The sequence below is a fragment of the Hippocampus comes genome, unplaced genomic scaffold (assembly GCF_001891065.2).
Source record: "Hippocampus comes isolate QL1 unplaced genomic scaffold, H_comes_QL1_v1.1 scaffold170, whole genome shotgun sequence".
In the NCBI taxonomy this organism is placed as follows: Eukaryota; Metazoa; Chordata; class Actinopteri; order Syngnathiformes; family Syngnathidae; genus Hippocampus; species Hippocampus comes.
Window position 1 is genome coordinate 91,196 of NW_017806171.1, and position 26,594 is coordinate 117,789.

The 26,594-nt window shown below is 48.1% G+C and overlaps 2 protein-coding genes across 12 annotated transcripts in view; both read right to left on the bottom strand.

Moving 5' to 3' along the window:
• Positions 1-138: 138 nt before the first annotated feature.
• LOC109531749 (adhesion G protein-coupled receptor F5-like) lies at positions 139-11,512 on the bottom strand. 9 transcript variants are annotated; one of them, XM_019896219.1, is made up of 31 exons: positions 11,383-11,512; positions 9,636-9,730; positions 9,403-9,451; positions 9,105-9,257; positions 7,934-8,098; positions 7,687-7,749; positions 7,574-7,615; positions 7,434-7,496; positions 7,280-7,342; positions 7,140-7,202; positions 6,992-7,057; positions 6,806-6,871; positions 6,511-6,669; positions 6,251-6,421; positions 6,116-6,160; positions 5,699-5,906; positions 5,597-5,629; positions 5,424-5,530; positions 5,031-5,137; positions 4,888-4,946; positions 4,678-4,817; positions 4,396-4,611; positions 4,108-4,311; positions 3,883-4,035; positions 3,617-3,795; positions 3,169-3,333; positions 1,691-3,091; positions 1,402-1,443; positions 800-865; positions 617-683; positions 139-533 (listed from the first exon to the last, which is right to left on the bottom strand). In XM_019896219.1, the coding sequence occupies exons 2-31, from the start codon at positions 9,726-9,728 to the stop codon at positions 463-465; spliced, it is 4,479 nt and encodes a 1,492-aa protein (XP_019751778.1). In that variant the 5' UTR covers positions 9,729-9,730; positions 11,383-11,512; the 3' UTR covers positions 139-462. The 9 variants fall into 9 exon arrangements, with proteins under 9 accessions (XP_019751778.1, XP_019751774.1, XP_019751775.1 ...); XM_019896215.1 differs by having other exon boundaries at positions 5,424-5,906; XM_019896216.1 differs by lacking the exon at positions 7,140-7,202 and having other exon boundaries at positions 5,424-5,906.
• A 2,423-nt stretch (positions 11,513-13,935) lies between these two features.
• The window catches only part of tnfrsf21 (tumor necrosis factor receptor superfamily, member 21), an 18,773-nt gene continuing 6,114 nt past the window's right edge, over positions 13,936-26,594 (bottom strand). For 2 of the 3 annotated variants that reach the window (XM_019896230.1, XM_019896228.1), the window contains exons 3-8: positions 24,877-25,310; positions 21,926-22,601; positions 20,390-20,956; positions 16,467-16,732; positions 15,349-15,580; positions 13,936-14,743 (exon numbers count right to left, since the gene is read on the bottom strand). In XM_019896230.1, coding sequence (XP_019751789.1) covers positions 14,514-14,743; positions 15,349-15,580; positions 16,467-16,732; positions 20,390-20,956; positions 21,926-22,601; positions 24,877-24,903 — 1,998 coding nt within the window. In that variant the 5' untranslated portion in view covers positions 24,904-25,310 and the 3' untranslated portion in view covers positions 13,936-14,513. Of the gene's footprint in view, positions 14,744-15,348; positions 15,581-16,466; positions 16,733-20,389; positions 20,957-21,925; positions 22,602-24,876; positions 25,311-25,651; positions 25,824-26,594 lie in introns of all 3 variants that reach the window. The other variant, XM_019896229.1, reaches the window with a different exon arrangement.

Genomic DNA, 26,594 nt, shown 5'->3' on the forward strand with positions numbered 1-26,594 from the left:
CAATAGATAACACGTTGAGTGTCCGTAGGTACGTCATCGGCGCTGCCATATTGGATGAGGCAAAATGCCTCATTCAGATGCATTTTCGCAGCAAAGCCAGATTTCCTGGTATTCTCTTTCACATGACCTTTATAATAATTTTTATTTTTTACAACAGAGAAGGATGTTTAGAGTGTGCAGGTGAGCATCAGCATCACCAAATGCATTGTCATTAGTGGTCAAGCTTAAGGTGACTTAACATACCCGTAACTGCACGTAACTTCAAAATCGTGCATTCCACACAGTGCTGGCACAAATCAGTCCAAGAATGCATGCTGGGTATTTATGCCACTGCAGTGTTTTGAAACGACGATTGTTGATGACTCGGTGCAGTTAAAATATAACATTGTACTAAATCGTACAGAGCGACAGATTTCTTAAATCTGAAGTAAAGCCCATTTTATGAGTGATTATTCATCTGATTCAGATATTGGAGGATGGCTCAGAGCCACTGGCGCTGCTTGAATTTGTAGCCTCCCACACATGGTAGACATCTGGAGGACAGACAACAAAGTCTTGATTAGAAAATCAATTTGAATATGCGAGTCTGGCGGGATGGAGGGGATCAATAACTCACATCTTTTCCCACGTAGTTTTCGCAACCATTTGAGACCACTTGAAGAAGAAACTCCAGCACTTGTACTCTGACAGAGATAAAGTCAAGAACATGATCACACATCAAACTAGCCAAAAGAGACAACATGACAAGTTTGTAAGGATACATTTTATGTCATGCATAAATGATTGACAAATCACTTACTGCAGTTTGATTGGAGCCGGAGCCTGAGCTTGATACAGGTAGTTTTTTGGAGAGAACGGCTCGGATCTATCATTTGAATCAAATTGCAAATCAATAACTTCACTTGATGGCTGTGCTTTGGAAACAATGTAGTAATAATGTTGACTAGTCACTAATCGCGCGTTTTGGCCTCAGGAGGAAGCAGAGTGGCTTTGCAGCAACAGATGAGTGTGCTGAATGAAATGAGTCTATCCATCCATCCGTTTATTCTCAGGAGGGTCACGGGTGTGCCGGAGCCCATCCTAGCTGGCTTTGGGCACCCGGGTACACCCCGGACTGCTCGCCAGCCGATCGCAGGGCACACATTGAAAAACAATCATTCACACCGAGGGACAATTTAGAGTCTTCCATTAGCCTGGCATGCATTGTTTGGGAATGTGGGAGGAAACCAAATACCCAGAGAAAACCCACGCAGGCACGCGGCGAACATACAAACTCCAGACAGAAAGGCCCGAGCCAGAATCGAACCCCGCCACTCTGCGCTGTGAGGCCGACGTGCTAACCAGTCCCCCACTGTGCCGCCCACATTCAATTCCTATCAACTTTTTTTCACAAGAAATTACCTTTGAATCCAGCAGTGTCCCAAAAACTAAAATAAAGAAACCCTAAAAAAAAAGAAAAAGAGAGAGAAATTAAAAACAAGACCAAAGTTACACCATACTAAGTGTCGAAAAACCATATGGCACCGGTGTCAAACTCCAGGCCCGTGGCCTTTTTGTGGGCCTCCGAAAGAAAATCAATGAGCGTCAACTTGCATGATCCTTGCGAAAATGTCCATTTGTCATGTGTGATGTCATGCCATGTGCGAGTTTGACACCCCTACCATTTGGTGATGGCGCAAAGCAAATTTACCTGCAGTGAATTGAAGAAGGCAAACGCAATGTGGATCCCCTCATTGGTGGACGAAACCATGGTCCCCACTCCCAAAGCCCACGTGAGTCCAAACAAAGGAGTCAAAATGATCACGCATCTGGCAATGACAACCAGCGTGTGCTTTTCGTCAGGAGGAGCCGCCTCCCCGACGCCTCTTCTTAGCATTTTGAACATGACCACGATGACAATGAAAATGTTGATAAAAACGACAACCAAGGCCGGTATCACCAAGGCCAGCAGGGCTTTGGTCTTGCTCCAGTTCAGCCAGCATGCGTCGTTTTCCCTGATGTATCCTTTGCCCGGGGCCGTGGCGGCGACAGTGACGACCGCGATGATGAGGGGGCACACGTAGCCAAAAACAAAGCCAATGGCCATCATGGCCGCCTTGGACATCTGCGAGAAAACCATGACGGTTCGGTAGAACAGAAGAAGCCCCGACGCCAGCATCCAGAAGAAGAGGGCCAGGTAGAACAAGTGCATGAAAAAAGTCGCGGCGGTACACGGCGCCAGTGGGACCCGATGGTCATCTCCCGGGTTTTCGAGGGGGTTCTTGGCGTAAGAGGCTGCGATGATGAAACAGATGTCGGCGATCAGCAGAGACAGGGCGGTGTTGACGATGCACACGTGGCGCATGAACGCCGTGCTGTTCCTCGTCAAGGCTTTCCACACGTACGCTTCGATGAGGAGACAAATGACCAGGCTCGCCATCGATATGCCGACTCCGATATACGTGATGAGATCTAAAGCCACTCGTATCGACTCGGGGATACCCGTTGCCATCAGAATCGAGAAGGAGGTGAGGTGGTTGCAGCTGCAGGTCACCATGTCGTTTGTGTCGGAAACGAACACGCAACCCTGGTCGTCCCAAGCGCCCAACCCGTCCAAAAGGCTGAAGTTCCAAAAGACGCACTGCGGATTCTGAGTCAGCGAGTCGTTCTGCTTCTTGAAACTCAGAGTAACATTCCGAATGTCCGTTTTGACTTTGACAAGCGCCACCGCCGCGTTCAGACTGTCATTAAATGAAGCGGACGTGTCGTTGGTGTTTGCGGACGTGCTGTCATAGCTGGCGTTGCGAGGCGGCAGCACATTGTCCAGGGTGGAGAAAACGATGACGGTGATATTGACATTGTTACTGTCGATGTTTGGAATATCAATGCCGACGCTTGAGTTGAAATCCGCCGCAAAGGAGTCGTTGAACCTGGTCCTGTTGAGCTGAATGAACCCGGTTCTGATGGTGAACTCCCCGACGAGCTCATCGGCCAGAGTCTCCATCGAGCTAAGCAATATGGAGCTGTCATTGCGAGTGACGTTTTCTCTCAGAACTTGCCAAGATTCTCTGGCGTCGTCACCGATGAGGACATCGACCGTCGCCAGCACGTTCTGCAAAGAAAGACGTCTTTCCTGGTGGGATTCGGCGGTCGCGCTGCATCGGCACTGCTAGCGAACGGCCATCGTACCTCCATGACGGTTTCGTTCACTTGGGTCGAAACGTTGGCAATGACGCTCAGGATGCCAACGATCGCTGAGACGGTCGCGGATGAATTTGCAATTTCTTGTTTTTGCCCCTGGACCACTTCGCTAAGATTCGCAGCTAATTGCGGAGCTTCCTCTTCGAGCAAATCCTAGGAATGTAAGGTCAGAAACATTTTTGGAATGAAGTACATTTCTGCATTGATCAATCAACAAGTCATTCGCCGGAGTGCTGAAAAACGAAACCCTGCCCGCTTTTTTGACTGAAGATCGACCTTTCAAGCGACGGGCCTCCCGCGATCGACCCGTTACCGCGCGTAAAAGGCTTGCACGTCAGGAAGGCTTTTCCTAACTGTGAGTATCCTAAACGGGCATCGCCGATCGATCATTTTCACCGAGCCAAAAAGGGGAAATATGTGAAATGTGATCACTTACCTCAGAAACGACGACCAAGTCCTTGATTGCGGTCACAATGCAAGTGTCTTCCAAAAGGATCCATTCTCCCGTCTCCCTGCATATGGCAGTCCTGCTCCCCTCTTGACCCGGATCACACGCCGCGGTCGAGACGTCATTTGGTCGTCCGCTCCCGTACAGCGGATCATTACATGCAACATCTTTTGCAAGGAAAAAAAAATGTCGATGTAATCATGGGACTAATCAATCAAAAAAAGGAAAAGGCACGTTTAAAAGGGTGCGCTTACTCTCATTAAAAAGGATCATTGTTGTTGTCTCTTCAAAGCCTTGTGGATCGTCTACTCTGCATGTAAAACGTAATTCTCGGGTTGGCGAATCTCTGCAGCCACTCAGACTGTATCGGTGCAAAATGCAGTAGCTTTCCTCATCGGTCTTTTCCTCTGCGAAAATGTTAAAACATTGCTCGGAAAAAACGGCAGGGCGGGGCGGTGAACTTTTCATGGCGGGCTTACCGGAGTTTAAAACGCCGGCGTCCAGAAACCACCTGACGATATAGTTGGACTGCACGCAACATCGAAGTGGCTGCGTCCCCCCGTCTGAACACTTCACATTGACTTTGCTCGGCACTCGCACGTTCGGCGCTTGTCTGATTTTCGTCGCGTGTCCCACTTGCACAAAAGTCATGGCGTCGCCTATTAGATGACATTCATAAAGCCCTGGCAAAAAGACAAACAAGGTGCAGAAGAATCGGGCATGACTGTATTTCCGTCTTTGCATAAAAGTGCGAGTGTCGACTTTACCAGCATCTGCCAGAATCACGTTCGTAACCGTAAGCTCGGACGCGCGAGCGGATGAAGTGACTCGGATGCGTCCACCCGATTTGATTTTCTTTCCATTTAATTTCCATCGAGCTTGAGGGACAGGTCCTAACTGAATGCTCTCAGGAGCGGGGCCACACGTCAAGGTCATTGACCTTCCAGTATAAGTCACGGGCGGAAATGTGATTTCAGTCGGACCTGAGGAAAAGGTCAAAGGAGCGGTTAGCGGTCGGGTCAAGTTCCCCACAGGACGGTGAAACTTACTATTGTAAAGTGCGGTAACAGAACCGATGACGCTAGCAATCGGCTGCACTGCGACAGAGAATCCCTGATTCGCCGCGGCAAGTTCCTGAGCGTCGACTCGCGATGTTTCAACGCTAAAGTCTGTAATCACGCTTCCCGGCCTGGAAGAAAAAACTGAAGCAAACCAACGGGGACTTTCAACCAAGTTCTGACCATTTGCGCCATGTTTACCTGAAAGCCGTCACTGAAGCGCTGACGAATCCTGTTAGCCTTCTGTATTGGTCGAATAACTGGAAGTCAAAGTCACCAATAGGTTGAACAAGTCGAAATATATGTTTTAAAAAAAAAAAAAAAGGGATTCACCCGGGACCTACCACAGGCCTGATCTGAGACTCAAAATCCTTGTAAACAGAGCTGGTTTTATCGCTGAGTTCCGGAGTGTACTCTTTGTCGAATCGGATGGACATCTCTAATTGGAATACTTTTGAGAGAGAAAACGGAAAGCACAAAAAAAGTCGGTGAGTGGACATCAAGATGAGCACAGCTTCATCTGTCGCAAAAACAAGTCAATATAAAAAGAGAAACCAAGCTCTTTGGTCATGACGCATTCACACAATCTTTCCGGCAACCATGGCAGCACCGTTCGCCCCAAGTGTCGCCAAGTGTCGCCAAGCAACGACGATGACATTTGACTGTCCCTCTTTCCATAACATTCCTTTGTCTGTGATTAACACCGCTTCACAACGTCATGAAAAGTGGATTCTTACTTGTTGGTGCTTGAGATGATGTCGTATTTGTGACAGCGGTTGGCGCTTGAGTTGTCGTGGACTTTGTTGCAGACGTTGTCGGCGCTTGAGTTGTCGTATTTGTTACAGTTGTCGGCGCTTGAGTAGTTGTCGTATTTGTGACAGTTGTCGGCGCATGAGTTGTCGTATTTGTTACAGTTGTCGGCGCTTGAGTTGTCGTATTTGTTGTCGTATTTGTTACAGTTGTCGGCAGTTGAGTAGTTGTCGTATTTGTGACAGTTGTCGGCAGTTGAGTATTTGTCGTATTTGTGACAGTTGTCGGCGCATGAGTTGTCGTATTTGTTGTCGTATTTGTTACAGTTGTCGGCAGTTGAGTAGTTGTGGTATTTGTTACAGTTGTCGGCGCTTGAGTTGTCGTATTTGTAACAGTCGTCGGCGCTTGAGTTGTGGTAGCATCCGTTCCAGGAGTTGATGGTGTTACAGTTGTCGACTCCAATGTTGTATCTGCAAAAAATATGAAACATTATTATCATAATTTGAGCGAAGAAACCTGTTTGGGGGGGTTATGTATAAGCAGTAAGTCAATAAAATCTAAATCAAAACCCCCAAACATAGCCCTGTCTCATGCCGGAGGATTTTTTTTTTTTTGTGTGTGTGTGTACAGAAAGTTTTGGTGAACATTGATCTGGTTTGAAAAAACAAATCTCACTTACATGATGTTGTCGGAAAGACGCTTGTGGTGGGACAGACAGAAGTGACTTCAAAGAAACAAAAAGAGAAGTGTCGTTGATACGTCCTCATAACCAAAATACATTTTGGCATCGATGAAACAATTCTTTCTTGCTTACTGTTTTGATCGATAGATTGGCAATAGAGTCCACCCAGAGGAATCCCCTCGATGCATCCACACGCGTCGTCTGTGATGTTGTCACATGATCCATGCAGGAAACACTGGTCACATGACCAACGATACCGATCCTCGCATCTGCACTGAACACCGTCACTGCTTGGACTGCAAACTAGAAATAAGAACACCAAAAGCCTTCATGTCCTCTGTCCCAATCATTTCTTTTCAAATGATGCAATTGACATTTTTTGAAAAATTTACCTGTAGTCATGTTGATTTCAGAGATTGTGGGGTAGCCGCCGACGTCTACGGCGATGGGATAAGTCACGTTTCTCAGAATGCTCCTCAGTCGATTTATCACGCTTTCGTTCGTGGTGCTCAGCTCAATGGTGAGGACGTATTCAAAAACAAATGGAGGTGCTGCCGGGGATAGATTGAATGGGAACAGAGCACAATACAAGACCGATTCATCCTCATATGTGGTGTCAACCAATCTTGTCTGTACAATGATAGAAACAAACATGATCTGGTTTTAACAATGAGATTTTTGACACACTTGCTGCTGACGTCGTCGAGACCGCAGTGGGAGTGCTCGAAACCGTTGTCGAAACCGGCGTTGTGCCTGTAAGAGATGTCAGAATAATAAGCATTTGAATTCCAATTGAACGACAGATCAAATTTTCTTTTGAGACTCCTTCTGAAGGCGGTGCAATGTGTCGTGCGTGGGAGGTCATGCGCTTACTCGTCACCGTTGTGGGTACTCCACTTGTTGCGGTTTTGAAGGTGCTTGTATAACTTGGTGCTGTGTCTGTAACAAAAAAAAAAAAGGGAACAAGTTGAACTTTAACATGTCCAATTTCACAATGGGAAGAATTGAGATGAGCTCTTACTTGTTGGTATTGTTGGTTCAAGAGTTGCCGCAGTGTTGGTGACTGTTGTGGGAAACAATGTGTCTGCAAAAGAGATGCATCATTTAGAGACGCATTTGAACAAATAGTCTCTTCTGGTCACAGAATTCAGAAACTCTTACCTGTTGCTGTCGTTGGCACTACAGTTGTCGTGTCTAATGTGGTGGGAGAGCTCAATTCTGCGTCTGTAAAAAAAAAATAAAATCAATAAAAATGAACGAGTTGAACTCTATAATGTCCAATTTCACAATGGGTGGAATTGAGATGAGCTCTTACTTGTTGGTGTTGTTGGTTCAAGAGTTGCCGCCGTGGTGGTGACTGTTGTGGTAAACGGTGCGTCTGCAAAAGAGATCCATTATGTAGCGACGCATTTGAACAAATAGTCTGTTTTCATCACAGAATTCAGAAACTCTTACCTATTGGTGTCGTTGGCACTCCAGTCGTCGTGTCCAGTGTGTCTGTAGGAAAAAATAAAAACAACTCTACAATGTCCAATGTCACAATGGGTAGAATTGAGATGAGCTCTTACTTGTTGGTGTTGTTGGTTCAAGAGTTGCCGCCGTGCTGCTGACTGTTGTGGCAAACGGTGGGTCTGCAAAAGAAATCCAGAATTTAGAGAAAAAGTGATGTTTGGTGCAACTCCGGATAGATGTGTCTCTGAATGTGTAGTGTTCATATATCCAACAACTGCCTCTTATGAAATAAGTCAACGTGAAGCCGACATTCCTCGAAAAACAGAATTTCTATCCAACAAGCCAGATAGAATGAGGTTTCACCTGTCTTTGGTTCGCAGTAGTGCCCTTCGGGGGGGATATCGTTGATACACGTGCAGGCATCATTAACAATCTCATCACAGGCTTGGTATGTCACGCAGGTGTCACTTGGCCAAAAAAAGTCTTCCTCGCATCGGCACTGGAAGTTGCTCCCATTGAGATAGCAAACTGAAAATAAAAGGATGAGATGATGATGAACCGATTGACGACAAAGGGTTATTTGCACATGCCACATACTGTCCTGTATTTGATATGTGGATCTGCGGAAGCGCTTGGGAACTCTGCCGTTCCTCTAATACAGCTCAATCATTGACAACCCTTCTGTGTCGAAGTGGAAAGAATATCAAATGTCCACACTTCCTTGTTGAAGTGAAATCCCTTCCAGCAGGGGCCCCCAAGCCGCCATAACAGCCGCCTTGTACAATTGAAATGACCAGAAAAACTTGAATTCAGACAACAAAAGAACAGCATTAATCTGTTGATCTGACACATTTGTCTTGGGCATTCCTAAGAACAAAGTGAACAGATTTCAAGGAGGGCCGCAGATTCATTGTTCGTGCCAAGGGTGGCATCGAATTCCAATGAAAAGAAGACTAGAGTGAGGCGTTTGGTCCCAGTGGCCACTTGTTCGGCGCACTTGGGTCTTCAACTGGACAGCAATTTTAAAATTGGACCGAGAAATTGGTGGCGGTGTCAAATCCGGCGTCGTTCATCTCAGGCAGCTGGCTAGAGACAAAGCTCTCCTTTCTCAAGAGCATTTTCAAACAGTCATTGACGCCTTCGTCACATCTCGCTTGGTTTGCACCGTCATGCAAAGGAATCCTCCATGAAGCGTCTCCGGTTGCTCCAAAATGCTGCTGCTCGCTTCTTGACTGGTACTCGTAAGAGGGAGCAGAGAACTCCTACTCTGGCATCCCTTCACTGGCTCATTTTAGAGTTCTTTCCTATGGTTGGGTTTCAAATCTTGAAATGGCCGCACAGCACCTTACCTCCTCCGGACCTGCCCTTATTTTCCCCCATAGGAGATTGCATGAGCCTGTTTGTAAAGAAAGTTTTTTTTTGATTTTTTTTTGTCTGGTAGACACGGCCAGCAGACAAACGGCGTGACCCTGCTTTTTGTTTCCAAGATACAAAAACATTGATAAACATGGCACGGTGCCATCGAAGAGCCTACCTTGGGTGATGTTAATGTGTGTCAAATTTGCACTGGGACCCAGAGGCAGGGAAGAGCTGCTATTGTGCAGCAGGCGACGAAGGTAATCCACTGTCTCAACACTTGTCACATTTAGCTCAACGGACACTTCATACTGATACAGGCCGAGCGGCTCTGTGGGGGGGAGGAAAACACACACGATCTCAACTAGTGCTTTCCACAAATCACACGCAGTCAGGGAAGTTTTGTCCGGGAATGGATTGGTTGAACCACTATAGAGTATATCCCATAAATATTCAGTAGAATTATTCTCACTCACCTTGCCTTTTCTCCCTAATGATGTGTTGTTCTCCAAAGCGGACCTGTTCCTTCAAAAGTGGAGAGAAAAAAAACAAGACATTTTAATTGGATTGTCCATGTCAGTGGAGAAACCCTTAACACCAAGTATCACCTAAAAGACATTTTTGGCTCTTCATGTACCAGCATCACGACCAACAATAAATACAATAGCGTGGTAGGACATGCGAAAAGGCCTTGACACGAAGAGCCTACCGGGCTTGACAACTTGAAGATGTTTCCGGTTTCCAAAATGCAGAGTGTGACGATGAGGAGAACAACGATCAAGCCATTCTTACTTATTGCCATTCCTAAAAGAGAAAAAACAACCAAACCAACAAGAATTCAATAAATTCCTTTGTTTTTTTCTTTTCATCCTTCAGCCAGCTTTGTTCACTTTTTTTTTTTTTTTTTTTGTCACCAACACAATCAGTGTTATCTGAGCTCATGGTGTGAAATTTGGCATGCCGACGGCAATCATCCAATTAAACAAGGCGGCTGAAGACAAAAGTGAAACAAAATATCGCTTGCACTTGAGCAGTGCAATTAACCGGTACAAGTGTTTGAAATCTGAAAATTAGTCTCTGGATTGTAAAAAAAAAAAAAAAAAGAAGAGCAATGAAACACCTGGCAAGGCATATGAGCGCTTTGTAAAACTCGCAACTACTAATTATAGTGATTCATTGTTCAGACATTTTGAACTTTCGAGGAACATGATATGAATTATCTCCTCGAATTAATGTTCAATCCGCACTAATGAGCGCTAACAAAGCATAAACGAAACAAAACAAGTGAAAGTTGAGTACTCGAATACCCATTGAAGTGGAATACTTTGGATACTTTTGACTTCTTATGGCTGCTAAAAAAAAAAAAAAAATTAAAAACACAAGTGCTCAAAAGGAAGGCGGCCATTTTGGAGGCGAATGCCCAAATTTGACGGGGGCCCAAACACCTTCCGCGATTCACCTCAAATTTGAAATTGAGTGTGGTGCCATCACGATCAACAACCTCTCATGGCGTGCGCCCGCCAGTCCGGAGTCGATCTCATGTAGGCGGCATGTCGTGATTCAGCATTGGATTACAAAGCAGAGTACGCTTTGGCTCCCTTTTTTTCCTTCTTCCGAAACTTTGGAATACGACACGTCGGAGGGATTAGTGTGGCGTGGTAACTTGCCATTTGGCCAACGCAATTGTCAGGTTTTCAAGTGAACAAAGAACAGTACGTCGAATAGGGCTCGCTTATACAACTTGGCCATATCAGTTCATCAAGGAAAATTCCTCGTGGGAATGCTGAGAAGCACGTACTCACACAAATGCTTGTTCAAATACACAGTAAAAACAAAAACAATTAATGTGCGTGCCAAGTATTTAGCTTGACACACTGCGTGGACATTTTACCATGCTGCCTTGTCCCTACATGCTGCCAAAAAATACAATAAAGACGGGTATGCTTTTGTGTTTCCATGCCAGTCTTATGGGTGTTACCAGCAAGATCAAAACGCGGGCAACGGCCAAGATCGGAACAGCAGAAACTTTGGTCGCTGGGCAAAGCGCTTCTAGCGTCTGAGTTGGGGGCCAGCTGGCGACGTGAACATTGCTGCCGCTGCCCTCCCTGCAGGCCAACCGGTGACCCCGGCAAGGTCACCAAGCTATCACCAGCTCCGCGAAATAAAATGGGTGCGTAGGTGATGACGTGAAGAGCGCTAATCTATAGAATGCGGATGTCAAAGGTTAATGGATGGCCGGATGGAGATCTGTCGAGTCAATTAATCCTTTTTTTGGTTTCTTTCTTTTAACTCAGCCAAGCTATGTATCAATAATATCCCAGGTTGCGTGAGAAAATTGGTCATTCGTTTCATCCATTCAACGAATTACTGGAAAAAAAAAATAATAATCCTCGGAAACAAACAAAAAAAAAAAAACCCACATAGACATAAGAGGTAGCGGTAATGTGTTTTCTTACCTTGGTTCACATTTCTTCCGTCTCCTGCTGAGATTGGCGCTTGTGTGTGCGCGGCGAGATCATTTCATGACACAAGCTTCCACCTTGTCAAAGCCTGCCCAACCCGTATACTGAACTATGGGAAACACGCCGCTTCAAATACCTCCTGAAATTTGGTTAGACACACACACACACACGCACGCACGCGCACACAATTTCAACACAGTATTTTTCACTCTTTTGTTTCCTTGTGTGTATTTTCTGATGACAGACACGTTTGCGTAATTCTGCACTGATACTCGCGACAGGGAAAAGATGAAATGAAATCCAAACGACGACACCCAAACAACGGTTCTAATTACCTCTCGGGAATGAATAACCTGCGGCAAAATAGTGATGCTGAGGAAGCGAGGGATCAGGAAGGTTTACTCGCGTCGACGTTACTGAACATTGAGAGAGACTAGACATCAGTCTGCTGTGCTGATTTCACACTAAAATTCCCAGAGGGCAAATGTTTGATGTGTAAACATATAATAGTGGTATTATAATGAGTATCACGGCGATACGGGACCGGGTCTTCTTGCACAACAGGATCACTGCTGAACAATGAAGAATATCACATCGTTGCTCCTTTATGGTGCGACTTATCAGAGAAGCCCTTTTATGGATTGGCCGATTTCATTTGTTTGATTCCGAGACTGCCCAGACAGGCTTGGCGGGTCTGGTTTGGAATTTGCGATGGAGATATGTCTGTTGCCATTTGATGTGGCTCGGAAAATGTCGATGCGACTGGGAGGAGCACAGATGACTCTGAATACCAAAATAAATTCTGTATTTTGAGTCAATTGATGAATATGATACTCATACAAAATCCAGAAAAATGTCTGTCTATGCAGCATTTGCCTTGCGGGGAACAGGTCCAGGGTGTGCCATTGGCCAAAGCCAACCGGGAGGGGCTTCAGCTCAACAATGACGGCGAGCAGATATGAAAACATCAATTTTTGCTTCTTGTTTACCACTTTCATAGGTTGCGGCACGCCCGTGAGAATACGCGGATTCGAAAATGGATGGATGGATGAAATTAGACGACCGGTAATAAGGCTTAATATCCCCATTGGGATGACCAAAGTGTTTATCTTCCGGCACGAGTGAGGCTGTGTCCTTGGAGAGCTTGCAAGCACCGGAAATCCCAATTGATTATTAAATAAAGTGAAAAAAATTCAAGGACAAAAAATACATCTCAGCGGGATCTGCGCCACTACCCCTTATGCAAGCTTAACACAGACGACAGCGTCGACAATATGACTAAAGTGTACTTACTGTATTTTATTTTTCCAACATGGCCGCCACGTCACGGGTTACGAAAGGCCGCTCCCTTCTCTCAATACTTTTCTGTTCTGCGGATTTACAAACGTCTTTTGTCTGGAGGTGGGGATCAGAGGCACCTTTGTGGCGACACAGCGGCAACGGTGTGCGTGACCTTATTGTTGGCTTGTTCACGAGCGTAACCAGAGCCTTCTGTTCACCGGGGGCCTTTGAGACGGGAACAAAAAGAAGTTGGCATCATGCGAGACAAGGACAGAACAAGCTTGAAGATTGTGCGTCAAATGTTGACGGCGAGACCTCGAGACGGAAATTGGAAAAAAAAAAGATTTGTGTTTGTGTGTGTGTGTTATTAATACATTTTTGTGGTCATGCACACTGCACCCTGAGCTTCCTATCGGTTTCACTTTCACCCAAAAAAAATATTTCAAAGAAATCAAATTAAAAAAAGCAGGTCACCTTTCAGATGCGGTTCTTCTCATTCAACGTTTGTTTCATCTGCAATTCGCCATCGTGGTCGCTTGAAAAGTCGATCTTCGGGTGGGCACCCCCGTTTATAGATGAATTCGGGTCTTCAAACTCTTCTGGCCTCGTTACACCACGCGCAAAGTGGAGAAAAATCACCTTTTCCTTCAGGACTGCGACATGAGTAACCACCACTCCCAACGTTGTGAGAAATATTGAGCTTTTATTGTTCGATTTTAAGCAGTGGCTCCACTTGGGAATAGTGAAATCATCCACTCACCGCCCCGTCACCTTCATCTTTTCACACATCAGCGTGGGGGGTGACCCACGCACCACGAAGTCTGAGTCAAGGCATCCTCACGGTCCTCTTTGTCCCTCGGTCAAGTTCACAGCAACAGATCTTGAAATCTTTGCTACCGGGGGGAGTCATGCCGAGGACCAACGTCGCTGCTGCTGTCGCGTTTTTTTCCGTTTACTTTTCAGTTCATTTTAGAGTACATGGAAAGAAAACCAGAGTCCGTTCTGTCTTTCTTTGGAATCAAAAGTCATACGTAGACATATTTCAAGTAGAATGTGGCGTATGCATATCTTGTATTCCAGCACGTAATTGTGTCATGCCGAGCAGGGGGGAAAACACACAATGGCTGTAAAAAAAAAAAAAACAATGGAGATGGAGATCGGCGCAAGTTCAGGCACATATGCTGAGGGCTAAAGCCACATCTTGGATAATATGTCGATAAATGGGTGTACTATTTGTTTCATTATTGAAGAGTCTTTTTTAAAAAAAAAAAGAACAAGAACAATACCGGTTTACTGACTTGTTTAAAGTTAAAGCAATTTTTTTTCCAGTTTATGGGATTTTGTTGTCAGACCAGAAGCCAGGGAATCCGGTCCGATCCACAAAGGGGTGCACATTTCATGATGCGATAAAATCCAACACATTGCCCCGTTACAATGAAAAACATGGACCTCCAAATGACAAACCAATATGGAATCAATCACCAAAGCATGAATTTGAAACAAAACTTGGAGATGGATGCTTTTCATGGAGCAACGGCTCGTTCAACAAGTTTCGTTTCGTTATAAAACTCAGACCTTATCGAATGCATTTGGTTGGGAGACACCAAGTACGGACTTTGCTTCCCCCTCCCGTGTCAGGGTGGATGAAGGAATGACAGAGAAGACACAATAGAGAATAGGAGGAAGAGGAAAGGTGAAAATGACTGAGCCGAGATAACGGACTCATTTACAACCACGTGCATAAAGTTAACGACGGGTCACAATTGTGCTCAATTTGAACGGTACCGGATTTTCTTGAGTGAAATGCGAAGACCTTCTCGTCTCCTCCCGCGCGTCTTCTTTTCCTACAAAAGGTCGGGGAGGTGGCCGTAGACCGAGTCCAACAGCGTCTGGCTGGCCTCCTGACTTTTGACTCCGGCGATCTCAAAAAGCCGGTCCAACTTGTCCTCGGCGGCGGGGATCTCCTCGATGACGCGCAGCTCCTCGGGGTTCAGGATGTGCAGCATGTCGTCAAAGATGGGTTGCAGGTCACACGGGTCGAGGCGGACTTGCCGCAGCACCGTGTCTTTCTTCTCTGCGGGGATGACGGAAAAGGGGAACAAAATGGAAACAGTGACTTCTCACTGGATGCTCCTTGCACCGCGAATAAACAGAGAAGCCATGAATACACGTTCACAGACAATTTGGAGTTTGACCGTGAATTCACAATTTAAATACTCTCACTAAAATAATTGAGTCAGTTTCTATTCTCTTGTTTCTTATTTTTTTCCAGTTCTGAATCACAACACTGAGAAAATGCGGGGCGAGCAAAACCGGCGTGTTGACCACCGAGCAGTTGGCAAAGTACAAAACTAATGGCGACCACAAGAGGGCGATCATCATCCATTTATTTTCTATCAGGCTTGTCCTCATTGAGGGTCACAGCCAGGGAAACTGGAGCCCTTTCGAGCTCTCACTTCTAATTAACCAGACATGTCGTTAAACCGCATTATGTATGGATGTAATATTTTACTTTACTGATTTTTTTTCCATTGAAAATTGACAATAAATGAATCCATCCACGATTTAAAAAGTTAAATGCAGAACAAATGAACAACATTGGATGGAAGAACTGTAAAATTGAAGAAATATCCCCCGCTCGGTGGGTGAGGTTGAAGAAGAGAGCTGCTGCCCATTCACCTTTCGTGATGAACGAGCCGTTCCTACTAAGAGCCGAGTCTTTGCTGGAGGTGGAGTCGCAACGGAGCAGCGGTTCCGACTCATCGTGGAAGAAGCTCTTGGTCCGGTCCACCGGCGACTGCTCGGAGCCCGCGGCGCTGCCGCCGCTGCTGCTGGGAGACTCCGGAGGCTTGTGAATGGGACTGAGGCTTTGGCTTACATTCACCGACGTCATCAGCTGGTTGATGTCAAACTGGGGAAAGGCGCATTGTTTGTGGAGTCAAAAGCCAAAGAATCAAAAGGAGTTTGAAGGGGGCTTGCCCAACGTCCTTTGCAAAGAGAGGGAGCGGCCTTCGGAAAAGGCTCCATCCCCTCCCTCTTACGAGTACCGGTCAAGAAACGGATAGCAGCATTTTGGACCAACTGGAGACGCTGAATGGAGGATTGTCTGACTCCAAAGTCAAGTGCATGATGACGGTCATGCAACCAGGATGTGACAAAGGCATGAATCAAAGTGCTCTCGAAGAAGGAGAGGCTTTACTTTCGCTAACTGCCTAAGAGGAAAGCAGTTGTCAAGTAAGAATGTTCATTAAAAGGTACATACAGTGTCAAAGATGAGTTTTTCTTTTTAGTTATGAAAGCACATCTTTTGACTCAAGTTGTGACCGCCGTGTTTCTTTCATGATGCACCTTCTTATTGTCCTCTGGTGCTCGTATCTGTGCAAAGCCCCCCACCCCCCCACTCCCCTCCCCTCCCCTCCGTCTCTCTGGAGCCGTAATGAACAATCTGTTCCAACCAGTAAGGACTGGTTTGGAGATGAGCTCATGAGAGAAGCTCTTGTTCTTCCCCAGACTGAAATTGTAAGCACTGCTCGGATTTCCTTCGGTTCTCTTCCATTCAGTGATGACTGCGTCCCAGTGGCGCGGCGCAGCTTTGACAGAATAAGCGATCTCCGTCACACCAGAGCGTCTGCTGTGTTTCTAACTGTAAAAAACCCGCACGACGCAATTAGCGGTCAACACAGAAGCAGAGCAAAGTAGAGCATTTTGGGAAAGCAGGTGCAGCAACACAACAGAGAGAGCGGCACGTTTTATAAAAGCTCCGGGGGGGCAGGAATTTTGCGGCCTTTTTCTCCTACCTGCGGGTCGTCCTCCATGACCAGTCTGATCTTCTCCACCACGTCAATGCGGCGCTGACGGTGCAAGGCGTTGATCAGCTTGGCCAGATTGGCGTCCCGGTCCCGAATGGTCCAGTGCTGCAGCGCGGCGTACGCCCGCTCGCGATCCGACGAGTAGCCGCTGCAGAAGGCCGCCACTTCCCGCTCGGTGGCGTTGGCCAGCGACTGATAAAGGTCAACCCACTGGGGGCCCACCTGAGCCGCAACCGCTTTTAGAATGTCCACTCCTAAGACAAAGGGAAACACGTCGATTTGCCGTCTGTCTGGACACACGCAAAGACGTGACGTAGATCCGCTTCAAGATCGTTTTGCCATGAATCGATGAAATAAAGTGCGACTTATAGTCCGGAAAATACGTTCATCCATAGTAGCCGTCGTAACGCCACACCTCGCTTTGACATATTCAAACTTAATAGTTCATCAATACGCGTTTCGATCTTTCAATAACCGAAATGCGCCGGACGGCGAAATTCTTTGTTTTACTGTCCGGTGCGTTTGACTTCAAAGTGCACACACACACATGAAATTGTTCATCCACTTTGATAAGCTTCAGGTTGATCCCTAATTGATGTCCGCAGTGGCAAACACGCGAAATGCGCAAATCCAGGATGATTGTGAGAGATTAAATGGATAAACCGTCGCCGGGGGATATATGTCACACGCACACGCGGACACAAACACTCACTAAAAACGGAGTCTGAATCCATCAACGTCGCAGAGGCCAAGACAATGAGACATGTGAGGCGAGCGCACATGCGTCCCCGCAGCGACATGTTGCGTGTCGCTTATAACATGGGCTTCAACATCGCTGCTGTTCCACTCGTTTTACCCTCAAATGCTCATCAGCCAAACTTTTTGACCTTGTTTTGGATCCGGCCAGACACACGCACCGAAACACGCAAACATCCTATCATCGCGGGGGGCTGAAAATGAATAAACTCGAGCGGCACGCGGAGCCGCAGGACCTCGCGTGCGCCGGCCTTGTGGGTCAAATGGCTGCCGCCCGGTTGGCGATAACCGACAGTGACAGCGGAGAAATCCCCTGGCTCCGAATGCCGCACTGTCCCTGTTCGCTGGACACACTTGGATGGCCTAGAAAAGTCTCGTGATGATTCAGCGCGCCGGCCGGCAGATGTGCTGACGTCTTTGCGTGAGGAAGTACACCCTCCATCAATTTGCAGAAGGCTAACAGCACATATTGAGACGGCCATTTTCTTCGCATTTGTCGCGATGACGAGCGACGCTCGAGTCCGACGCCGAGCCGACAAACTCATTGTGTGGGGACAGTGAGTCATCTCCTTTGTGCCGCAAACCGCTGGTGACATGATTTGCTTTCCTAGGGAAGCCCATTAAAAGCGCACGGCCCCTCACTTTTGAAATCCTTGAGCACGAGGGCGTCCAGACTTTTTCGGTCGAGGGCCGCAGACAGAAAAAGTGGAAGGATGAAAAGGCGGCCGCTTTTTTGAAACACGCTAAAGTCGGCCAACGAAAGCAATTATTTCTTGTTTGCGTTATCCCGTTCATCAGCTTTCTGTTCAAGGTGTGAAGAATATCCCGCACGAGCCCGACTCGAGCACGAGAGCCGAGAAACGCGAATGACATTTTATTGTCTCATTAACGACGTGCTACATGATGTCCGGCAGAGAGCCGCGCACGTCAGGAGCCTTCCCTCGACGATCAAACGCAGGCTGATCTGAGAACGGGCTCCCTAAGCCCACCCTGGTATCGCGGCACACAGTCGATTCGAACGCGCGGCTCCCCACCGGGGTCAGAATGTGCAACTTGGCATGATTAACGGAGCGGATATTTAACAAGGGACGACGCTGGGCAGGTCTCATCTTGTTTTCCTTCATGTTTTTCCACAACATTCTCCCAACTTGCTTCGGAAATATATGTTGCAAATTAAATGACTTCCCACGGAGCGCAAACTGCTACTTGTGAGGTTCTTTCCCAGTATCGCAATGTTTTTTTTTTCTTTTTTTAATGGCCCTCGTTTTTCCAACGCGCATCGATGACATCACAGGCATGAATTGCTTAACAGCTTGATGCAAGACGGACGCGGCGCTGACGTACAGCGGCAAAGGCGGCGAACCATTTGACAATCGGTTCCGCTGTCCTTGCATCGTCGGGGATGCGACACGTTAACTTGAACTTGAAATGGGGACAACATACGAGAGCAGATTCTGACAATACTCGACCTCGTGACTCACGATTCCGGTTGTCTCTCAACAAAATGACAAACTGAGTACATGGGAGATCTCGCACCTTTTCTTTTCATTCTCGGTTTATTGTCTCACTGTTTTAACGACTCTAGTAAAATGGGCATTACAACCTTCAAGGGGAGCCAAGCGTGCACCTTGAAAGGATTACGACGCGCTTTTCTCGATTGTTCCACAAGGTACACAGCAGCGTAAAATGCGCGTCGTGTTGTTCTTCAAGTGCATACGTTAAATACATACACATGGGCACCAGATTAGTCACGCCATCAGAAAAACACCCATGCGAGCAACGGACCACCGCGGAAAATCACCCTTGAAAGAAAGCATTTGGGTCTTAATTGCGAGGCATGTTGAACAATGCTTCAACAGTTCTCGGTGAGTTTATCACTGAAATGAATCGCTTTGACTTCACGTACGAGGTGTGTCAGAAGAGTTCCAGGAAGGCCCTCCTGGAAGAATCTTTCCAGGAGGGCATGACGGGAGGGCCGAAAATGTTGGCAGAGTGCTTTCGACTCCTGGGGATGACTTCAAAGTGTCAAACGGTTGAGTTTCCCTCAACTCTTTCTGTTCTGTGGAGCCACAAAACACCAAATGAGGAGGTGACCCCCCCCCCCCCCCCCCGCGAGTCCGCCGCCCGACCTGGACAATGTTGACCGGAGAGGATCGACGACGACGCATATGCTCGCTTCCTCCCCACCGGCTTCCTGAATACACTCGCAAGTCTTAACGTTTGTCTTTTTATCTTCCTCTTATCAAGGCTGCGCATCGCTTTGTCTCTCCGTCGAGGGAACGGTCTGACCTGCGCGTGTACAAAAACAGCCAAACTCAATGCAGCTGAAACCAGATTTTTCCAGTCAGTCACTGAGCAGAGCCAGGCAGGGTGGCTCTTTCTCGTCGAGTGCGCCGCGCACACAACCTCCGTTTTCAAGTTCGGTGTCTCTTTCCTTCTCTCCGTGTGAAACGGAGCTCTCCGCCTGTTGAGTCTTGCCGTCGTGTCAACAGATAATGACGCGATCGAGACGGAGAAAAAGAGAAGCCGAGTCCGAGTCATCGGGCACCGCGGCAAATGCAAAGCACGATATGGACGTCGTGCTGAGAAGAAAGCGGAGAAGATAAATACAGAAAGCGGGTTCGGGGTGAAAGCGGGACACTTTAGAAAGGAGAGCTATGGTTTGGTGAAATTGGAGTCGTGTACGCCCGCCTCTGATGAAAGCGGCGACGTGTTCTTCTGGAAGGGGCCCTTCTCGTGTCGCCGTTGGCCTCCGCCACATCAGCCTCGAGCAGCATTGATCAGCTCACCCCGACTGAGTGCTTCTATGTAACTCCAAGCGTTACCGAGACCTCTCGACAGCACAACAGCAATATTGTTCGCTTCCAGACTATCGGGTGTTCGGTGTGGAAAAATAAGCTCGGTTCGCATCAGCGAGTCTCCAACACCGAAAGGGGGGGCTCATCTTGTCGTTTCATTTGGCGCCCGCACACTTCCTGCGATGATACATAAAACGGCTGGAACTACTTCCGAATATACAACCCAAAATTGTTTTACAGAACGTTAACGGGGGGGGGGGGAAGGAAGCTGAGGGGAAACGCCGATAATGGTATGCATCCTTCGGGCGGGGTCATGAAAGACGATTGCGTAACGAGTAATTGCAGCGGCGGCCTCACCTTGTCCGTTGGAGTAATAGATCCACTTCTCTTTGACGTGCGCGGGGGGCAGCGGCGGTTTCTTCTGAATTGCCCTTTCCACGATACTGCTCGGGTCCTGCGCGGGGCCTTTCTTCAGTACGCGGGAACTCCGTTTCACACTGCACATCACAATCACCACCAGCGCAAGCAGGAGCAGCAGGACGATCATCCAGGGGAGGTGTTCGTTGATATCGAAGCGATCGGGAGCGCTGGGCCGCGGGGATCCTCGTCGAATGGGTCGGTTAGGATTGTAAACTCGGTCTCGGTTCGGCTGCACGGGAATCTTCCCGATTCCCATCCCAACGCCGACCTCTGACCCCTCGAGTCCCTCTATTGTCCGCTTATTAGGGACACGCAGAGGGTAAGAATTCGCTTCATCCCACGATTGCTCGCGACGCGGCAGCTGTTTGGTGACTGCGGGCGGCGAAGCCCGAGAGCGGTCACGGATGGCCGGATCGGCGCTCGGCGCACGAGTGCGAATTTCAGCCCCGAGTTTCCCGTCTTGAGTTTCCCTCAGTTGAATAGCAGCCGAACGGCCGTTGATGCCTAAGGTGGAGACGCGGGGATGAAAGTCAAGTGGGGGAGGGATGAGGGAGAACAAAAGGCACAAGTCAAGAAAGAAAGGAAATCAGCAATGCAGTTGACATTCTCAAGCCTGGCTAATGGAACCGGCAAAATGGAACGGGAGGCTCCTTGAATCGACGCAGCCATTTTTGTGCGCCGCGAGCGTTCATTAAGAGTCGCGGGTGAACCGGAGCCGATCCCGTCTCACATTGGGCGAGAGGCGTGGTGCACCCTTGGCTCTGGCTCGACCTGGCCCCGATTATTTAGTGGGCCAGACTGTGGCACCGACTGCGTCAGGGGGCACGACCCCATGACAAAGAACACAAAAAGTAGTGACGAGATTAAAGGCGCGTGAGCGCTGGAGTGAGAGCAAGTACAGTACGTCAGGTTGATTCTCAGAAATGACCCGCCGACTTCAACAGAAGAGATGAGGAGGAGGGTGAAAGGCAGCAAAAACAAAAAGGGCCAGCGAATTACTCGTGTTTCCTGATCCGACACATCACCGAGGTGAGGAGCAGCGAGGAAGAACGGCAAGTTGACCCCCTCATGACCGTAAATAGTTGCATTCCTGGAGCAAGTTGAAGCCACCACTTTGTTGCCAAGCCCCCCCCCCCCATCCATTCTCTACCGCTTTTTCCGGGGCCGGGTCGCAGGGGCAACAGCTTTAGCGGGGAAGTCCAGATTTGCAGGTGCTAATTTTTATCCCAACCGCTTGACACTCGGCTGCCAACTGCTCCAGTGAGACTTGGAGATCGCGGCTTGACGAAACCGACAGCATCACATCATCTGCAAAAAGCAGAGATGCAACACCAAGGCCACCAAACCGGACCCCCTCAAGGGCTCTTCTGCACCAAAAAATTCTGTCCATAGAGAGAGAATGTGCTTTCTTTCGAGAAGGGTCTTGGTTGAATGGGGTTTCGTAAACGCCGTTGACACTCAACAAGCTCTCACCTTCACGACCTAATGGCGACGAGGAAGATTCCGATGTCGCCGGGTCCTGTCTTCGTGCAGCGGTCGCGGAGTTGGATGCAGGTGAGGGGGCTGTCGGCAGCGCTCCACACAGATTATCGGTCTTTCTCGTCCCCACGATGAGCAGCGTCAACCCCTGAGCTCGGCAGTCCGCGTGGGCTCGGCACTTGAGCGCATTCGACTCCGCGTCGGAGAAAGTTCCTTTGGTGCACGCCTTACAAATAACATCTTCTGTTTCGCTACCCCGCTTTTTCACCCTCGTCCCGGGAGGGCACAGAGAATGGGGCTGACACTTGGTGCTACCTTCCGCTAACAGGAAGCTGTTTGGAGGGCAGGTGCACACGCGGTCCTGGGAGCTAGTGCAGGGGACTTTCTCCATCAGGCCCGCGGGACACGGAGCTCGACAGCGATGGCATTGCGCCACGCCGTTTTCGCCTCGCGTGAAAGTACCTTCGGGGCAGGGGCTGCACTCCCTAACAGCGGTTAAGGAACAGTGCGCAGACACGTAGGTGCCGGCCGGGCACTTGTCGCAGACCAACCGGGAGCCAGACTCGGGGTCTTTGTATTGATAATGGCGGGGGGAGAGGAAGGGCAGGTCAGCCGGGTGAGTTGTGTTCAAAACCCGCGCTGAGATTTCCACCGCCAATGTCCACAGGACCTGAAGAAGACACGGCAAGATTCAAACTTAGGGGGTGAGAAATAAAATACATTTGTTGAAAACATTTTGTTTGAAATGGAAAACATTGCCCTCTCAAGAAAGGTACACCAGAAACACCAGGGGGGCCCGAATGAAGAAAAAAAAAACAGATATCGTCCCACTGTTTTTTTTTTTTTTTTGGTCCTGTCAGATTATTATCGAAACAGCACGTCCTAGCTTGCCTTTAATGTTCCTATGAGGCCGGAGAACAGAAGATTGTGCGGGTATCCAACAGGAAATCTCTTTCACCCACACCGCAGACGCAGCTGACACAGCGGTTGTTTTACAGGAATGGAGCACAGCGCATTAATCCACTCAGGGCACGCTCCCTCTCAGGCTAGTCCGACGTGGTCGCCGGCCAGAAGGCACACGCGCCAGCTCGGCCCACCCAGAAAGCCACATATTAGTCCACCCATCCATCCATCCAACCGCCATCCAAAACGCTTCTCCTCGGCCAAATCCGAACGACAAACAACAGCTTCCTCCCTGATCCAGTAGTCCCTGAGAGGCGTTCATGAAGCTCAGCATTTGGAGTCTTAAATGTTTTCAAGTGGTTGCTCAGGGTGGGTGCTGAGTGAAAACAATTTGCTTTCGGTTGATATGAAGAGGCGCGCGCATACATGTTTGCGTGCGGGTGGCAGAACAACATTCGGCGGCAATCGCTATCTAATTAAAGAAGGGCTTAACGCGCACACATGTTCGGGATAGGGGCATGCACGTGGGCCCCTTGCCTTCCTCCGAGCTGACTAAACCCCTCCCCCCTAATGTTCACCCTAAGAAGCACCTGTTGTTTTGTGGCGCCGCATGCCATCCTCGCACCGTGGTCGCGGCACATTTCAGCTCAGACAAGGAAGGGAACTGTTTGGATTGGCTCACTGTGAATTTATCGCTGACAAAAGCTAATTGATTTTTTTTTTTGTGTGTGTGGATGTGTCACACTGCAGCTGCTAAGCGCTCATCCGTCGTGCCAGTGACTTGACGCAAGCTTGTGGTTTGAACACATCCTCTTTGCCGCGCATCGCTAAGCTGACTGCTTTCGAACTTGTGGGAAGACACAGTCGGATAAAGAAAACCGACTGACGTTTACAATTTACAAGAAATGCTAAGAATTTATTTCCAACGGTTGGTCTTCATTTCAGACCGCGTGTCCAGTTGTTTGTTGTTTTGTTGTTTTTGTCCAATCAGATTCCAGCTTCGATGTGTTGCCATGCACATATTAATCTTTTCCCAACACCTTCACAATCTCGGGTGCTGGCCTCTGCATTAGCATCTCTGGTGGGTACGATATGGTTTATTTAAAATTTCTATGTTGATAAATATTGGTTGTGAACTGCAATTTTGTAGTAGAGCGTAAAGATAAATGTAGCTGTTATTTGCTTTACTAATAATGGTATTTATCCAATTTTTGCTTGTGGTTGTGAAGCGCTTGGTATCAGTGCGTAAAAATAGAACACTTACATACTTACGAACTTACTTTACTGACTGACCGAGCGACCGACCCACTCACTCACTCACTCACTGACTGACTGACACAGTACTGCCTACCAGTCTCCAAGGCAGGCATAACAGAAGGATCAGCGCACTGAATTGAATTACAGCATTAATTCATGATGCACAACCTGTTTCATGCTTTACATTCTATTTTATGGCAATTGCCTGTTTTGATCAAGTACAATATATTGAATGCTATTTTTCCTCATTAAAAAACAACAACATTCACGTTTTTTTTTTTTGTGGGGGGACTGGAACGATTAAAGTCAATTCAATTCATTTCAGTGGGGTGCAACCAACAGTGGTGCAAAAAAAAAAAGTTTGGGTTCTTAAGAGACTTTTGGCTCTCCAAAAAGTATTCAGACCATGTCTTTGTGGTGATAAGCGATGAGTTGAGAAAGACTCGACTGATATTTCCAGTAATTTGGTCAACACAAGTGCAATGTGGCAAACAAGCACAGCACTGTTACAGCCTTTGTATGGCTTCGCCCACAGTGGAATAACTGGATACTGATGAGATGTTAATAATGTGGGGGGCAAGGGGGGGCGGGGGGCGTCGGATAAATGGTCATTGTGATTGAAAATTGTGAACATGTAGGAACACTGCCCCTGAAGCTCGGTCTGGAATAGACTGGAAACGGATGTGGGAAGACAAAATAGGCACTGGCCCTTTAAAATGAGAATCTGTTGAAGGAATCCTGAGAATATGCAACGAGACGGTAAAGAATCAAATGAATGCACTCACCACTGCAGAAATGTACATGGCGGACATGGTGTAGATGTGCGGGACTCAGATGAGGCTCAAGCAAACGTCCTTGCCCAAGCTGACAAGATCAACACTTCTCATCTCTGGGTGTCTCCGCTCGTCATCCTTCTCCTCAGTGGAGGAGGAGAGCCGCTCAGCTGCGGTGTTTTCTAGTCCGGGTCCCCGGATGGAGCGGCTGAAGGGAGTCGGGGATGAGGGCTTGTCTCACAAAGAACGCGGTGCTCGGTCCCATCGCGGTGACGGATGAGGGCCACACGGGCACCGTCGCCTCGCCCCGTCGCGCGCTCGTTGAGTGAGCAGTGCGGCGCCGTCCTCTCGCCGCAGAGCACCGCGGAGACTCGGACGCGGTGACGTCGCCGGCGGGGCGTGGTTAAGGACGGGCCGAGCACGTGCGCTCGGCTCTCTTGAGTTTCCTGTCGGGAAGAAGAGATCAGGAGAGCGACTGCTTCTCATTCGTGCTATTTACTGTGCATTTCAATATACCTACACATCATTTTTAGTTTCATTATTGCATCAGCCGGAAAAGTGTACGCTCTAGGGACCAAATGCCACTTGGGTTAATTTGACCCAACGTTTATGGATTACGTACTCATTTTTTAAAGAGCAGTTTTACATTCAAACAATCAACAAAGGCATTGTTGCATTCAAGCAGGGAAGCACCAGCATCGTGCAGCTTCGTATTATCAGAAAGCGCCGAACCTCCGCTCGTCCGATATGTGTCAGTGGGGCAAACATGGTTGTTTGAGCAAGCCACTCAGTCATCTGTTCTGTGCAGTCTGCCATCCAGTTAGCATCCTTCTGCCCAGACATGACGTGTTCACTGTTTTGGCCCATTGAGCAGCGGTCAGCATACACACAAGCTGTCACGGTTACAGCCTCGGGCATTGCTGCAAATAGCAGCAGCTGATAAGCAAGTGCAGCGCCATCTGCCCCGCACGTGGAACGAAGAGGAGTGGACATGAAGCACAGGATGGCGGAGGGCGGGTGGAGATAAAGGGATGAAGTGTAATTCTTTGCCATTGCTCAAGAGGGAAAATCCGGATGAGAAGTAGGTCAAATTCAGCAGATGTAGGGAATCGAAGCAATGCCGCTTGAAATCAGGAAGGTAGACGGCGCCAAGAGAAATCAAGAATGTTATGACAGTGCGTGACAGGGGGATAAGGATCGAGTCACATCCTGACCGGCACTTCTGCTTCCTCATCCTGCAGAGGAGCGGTGACATTCAGCCGGACAAACTACTCGAATGGCCGCGGGGCACCACCACATTTTCTCAGGCTGTAGTTACTGGGCGATGTAGTTGTGGCTTTACAGAGCACAATTTGGGGGGTGTTGGGGGTGGGCGGTTAGAACAAGTTGGACCACTTGGTCTAAATCTTTCGAGGGACATCCGTTCACACGTCGCGAAGCCACACGTCAACCAAAGTGCATGGGCGGCTCTGCAGCAGCTGCTGCCATTTTCCTTTTCGCCACAGCGTGGCGCTCCAACATCATTCTTGAATGGTCCGCCATTCTCGTGTCAGTTATTGACACGGTAACTACACTTCTGGTATGGTCCGCTTGCCTTCGGACCATCGGGTCAATCAAAATAATTATTTACATACCGTCGCAGGCATGGCCCATAAGTCGTTGTTTATCATACCATCCACTGTCATGGTTTCGTGAAATAAAATGCAAGCATGTACTCGTCTTGCAACCCC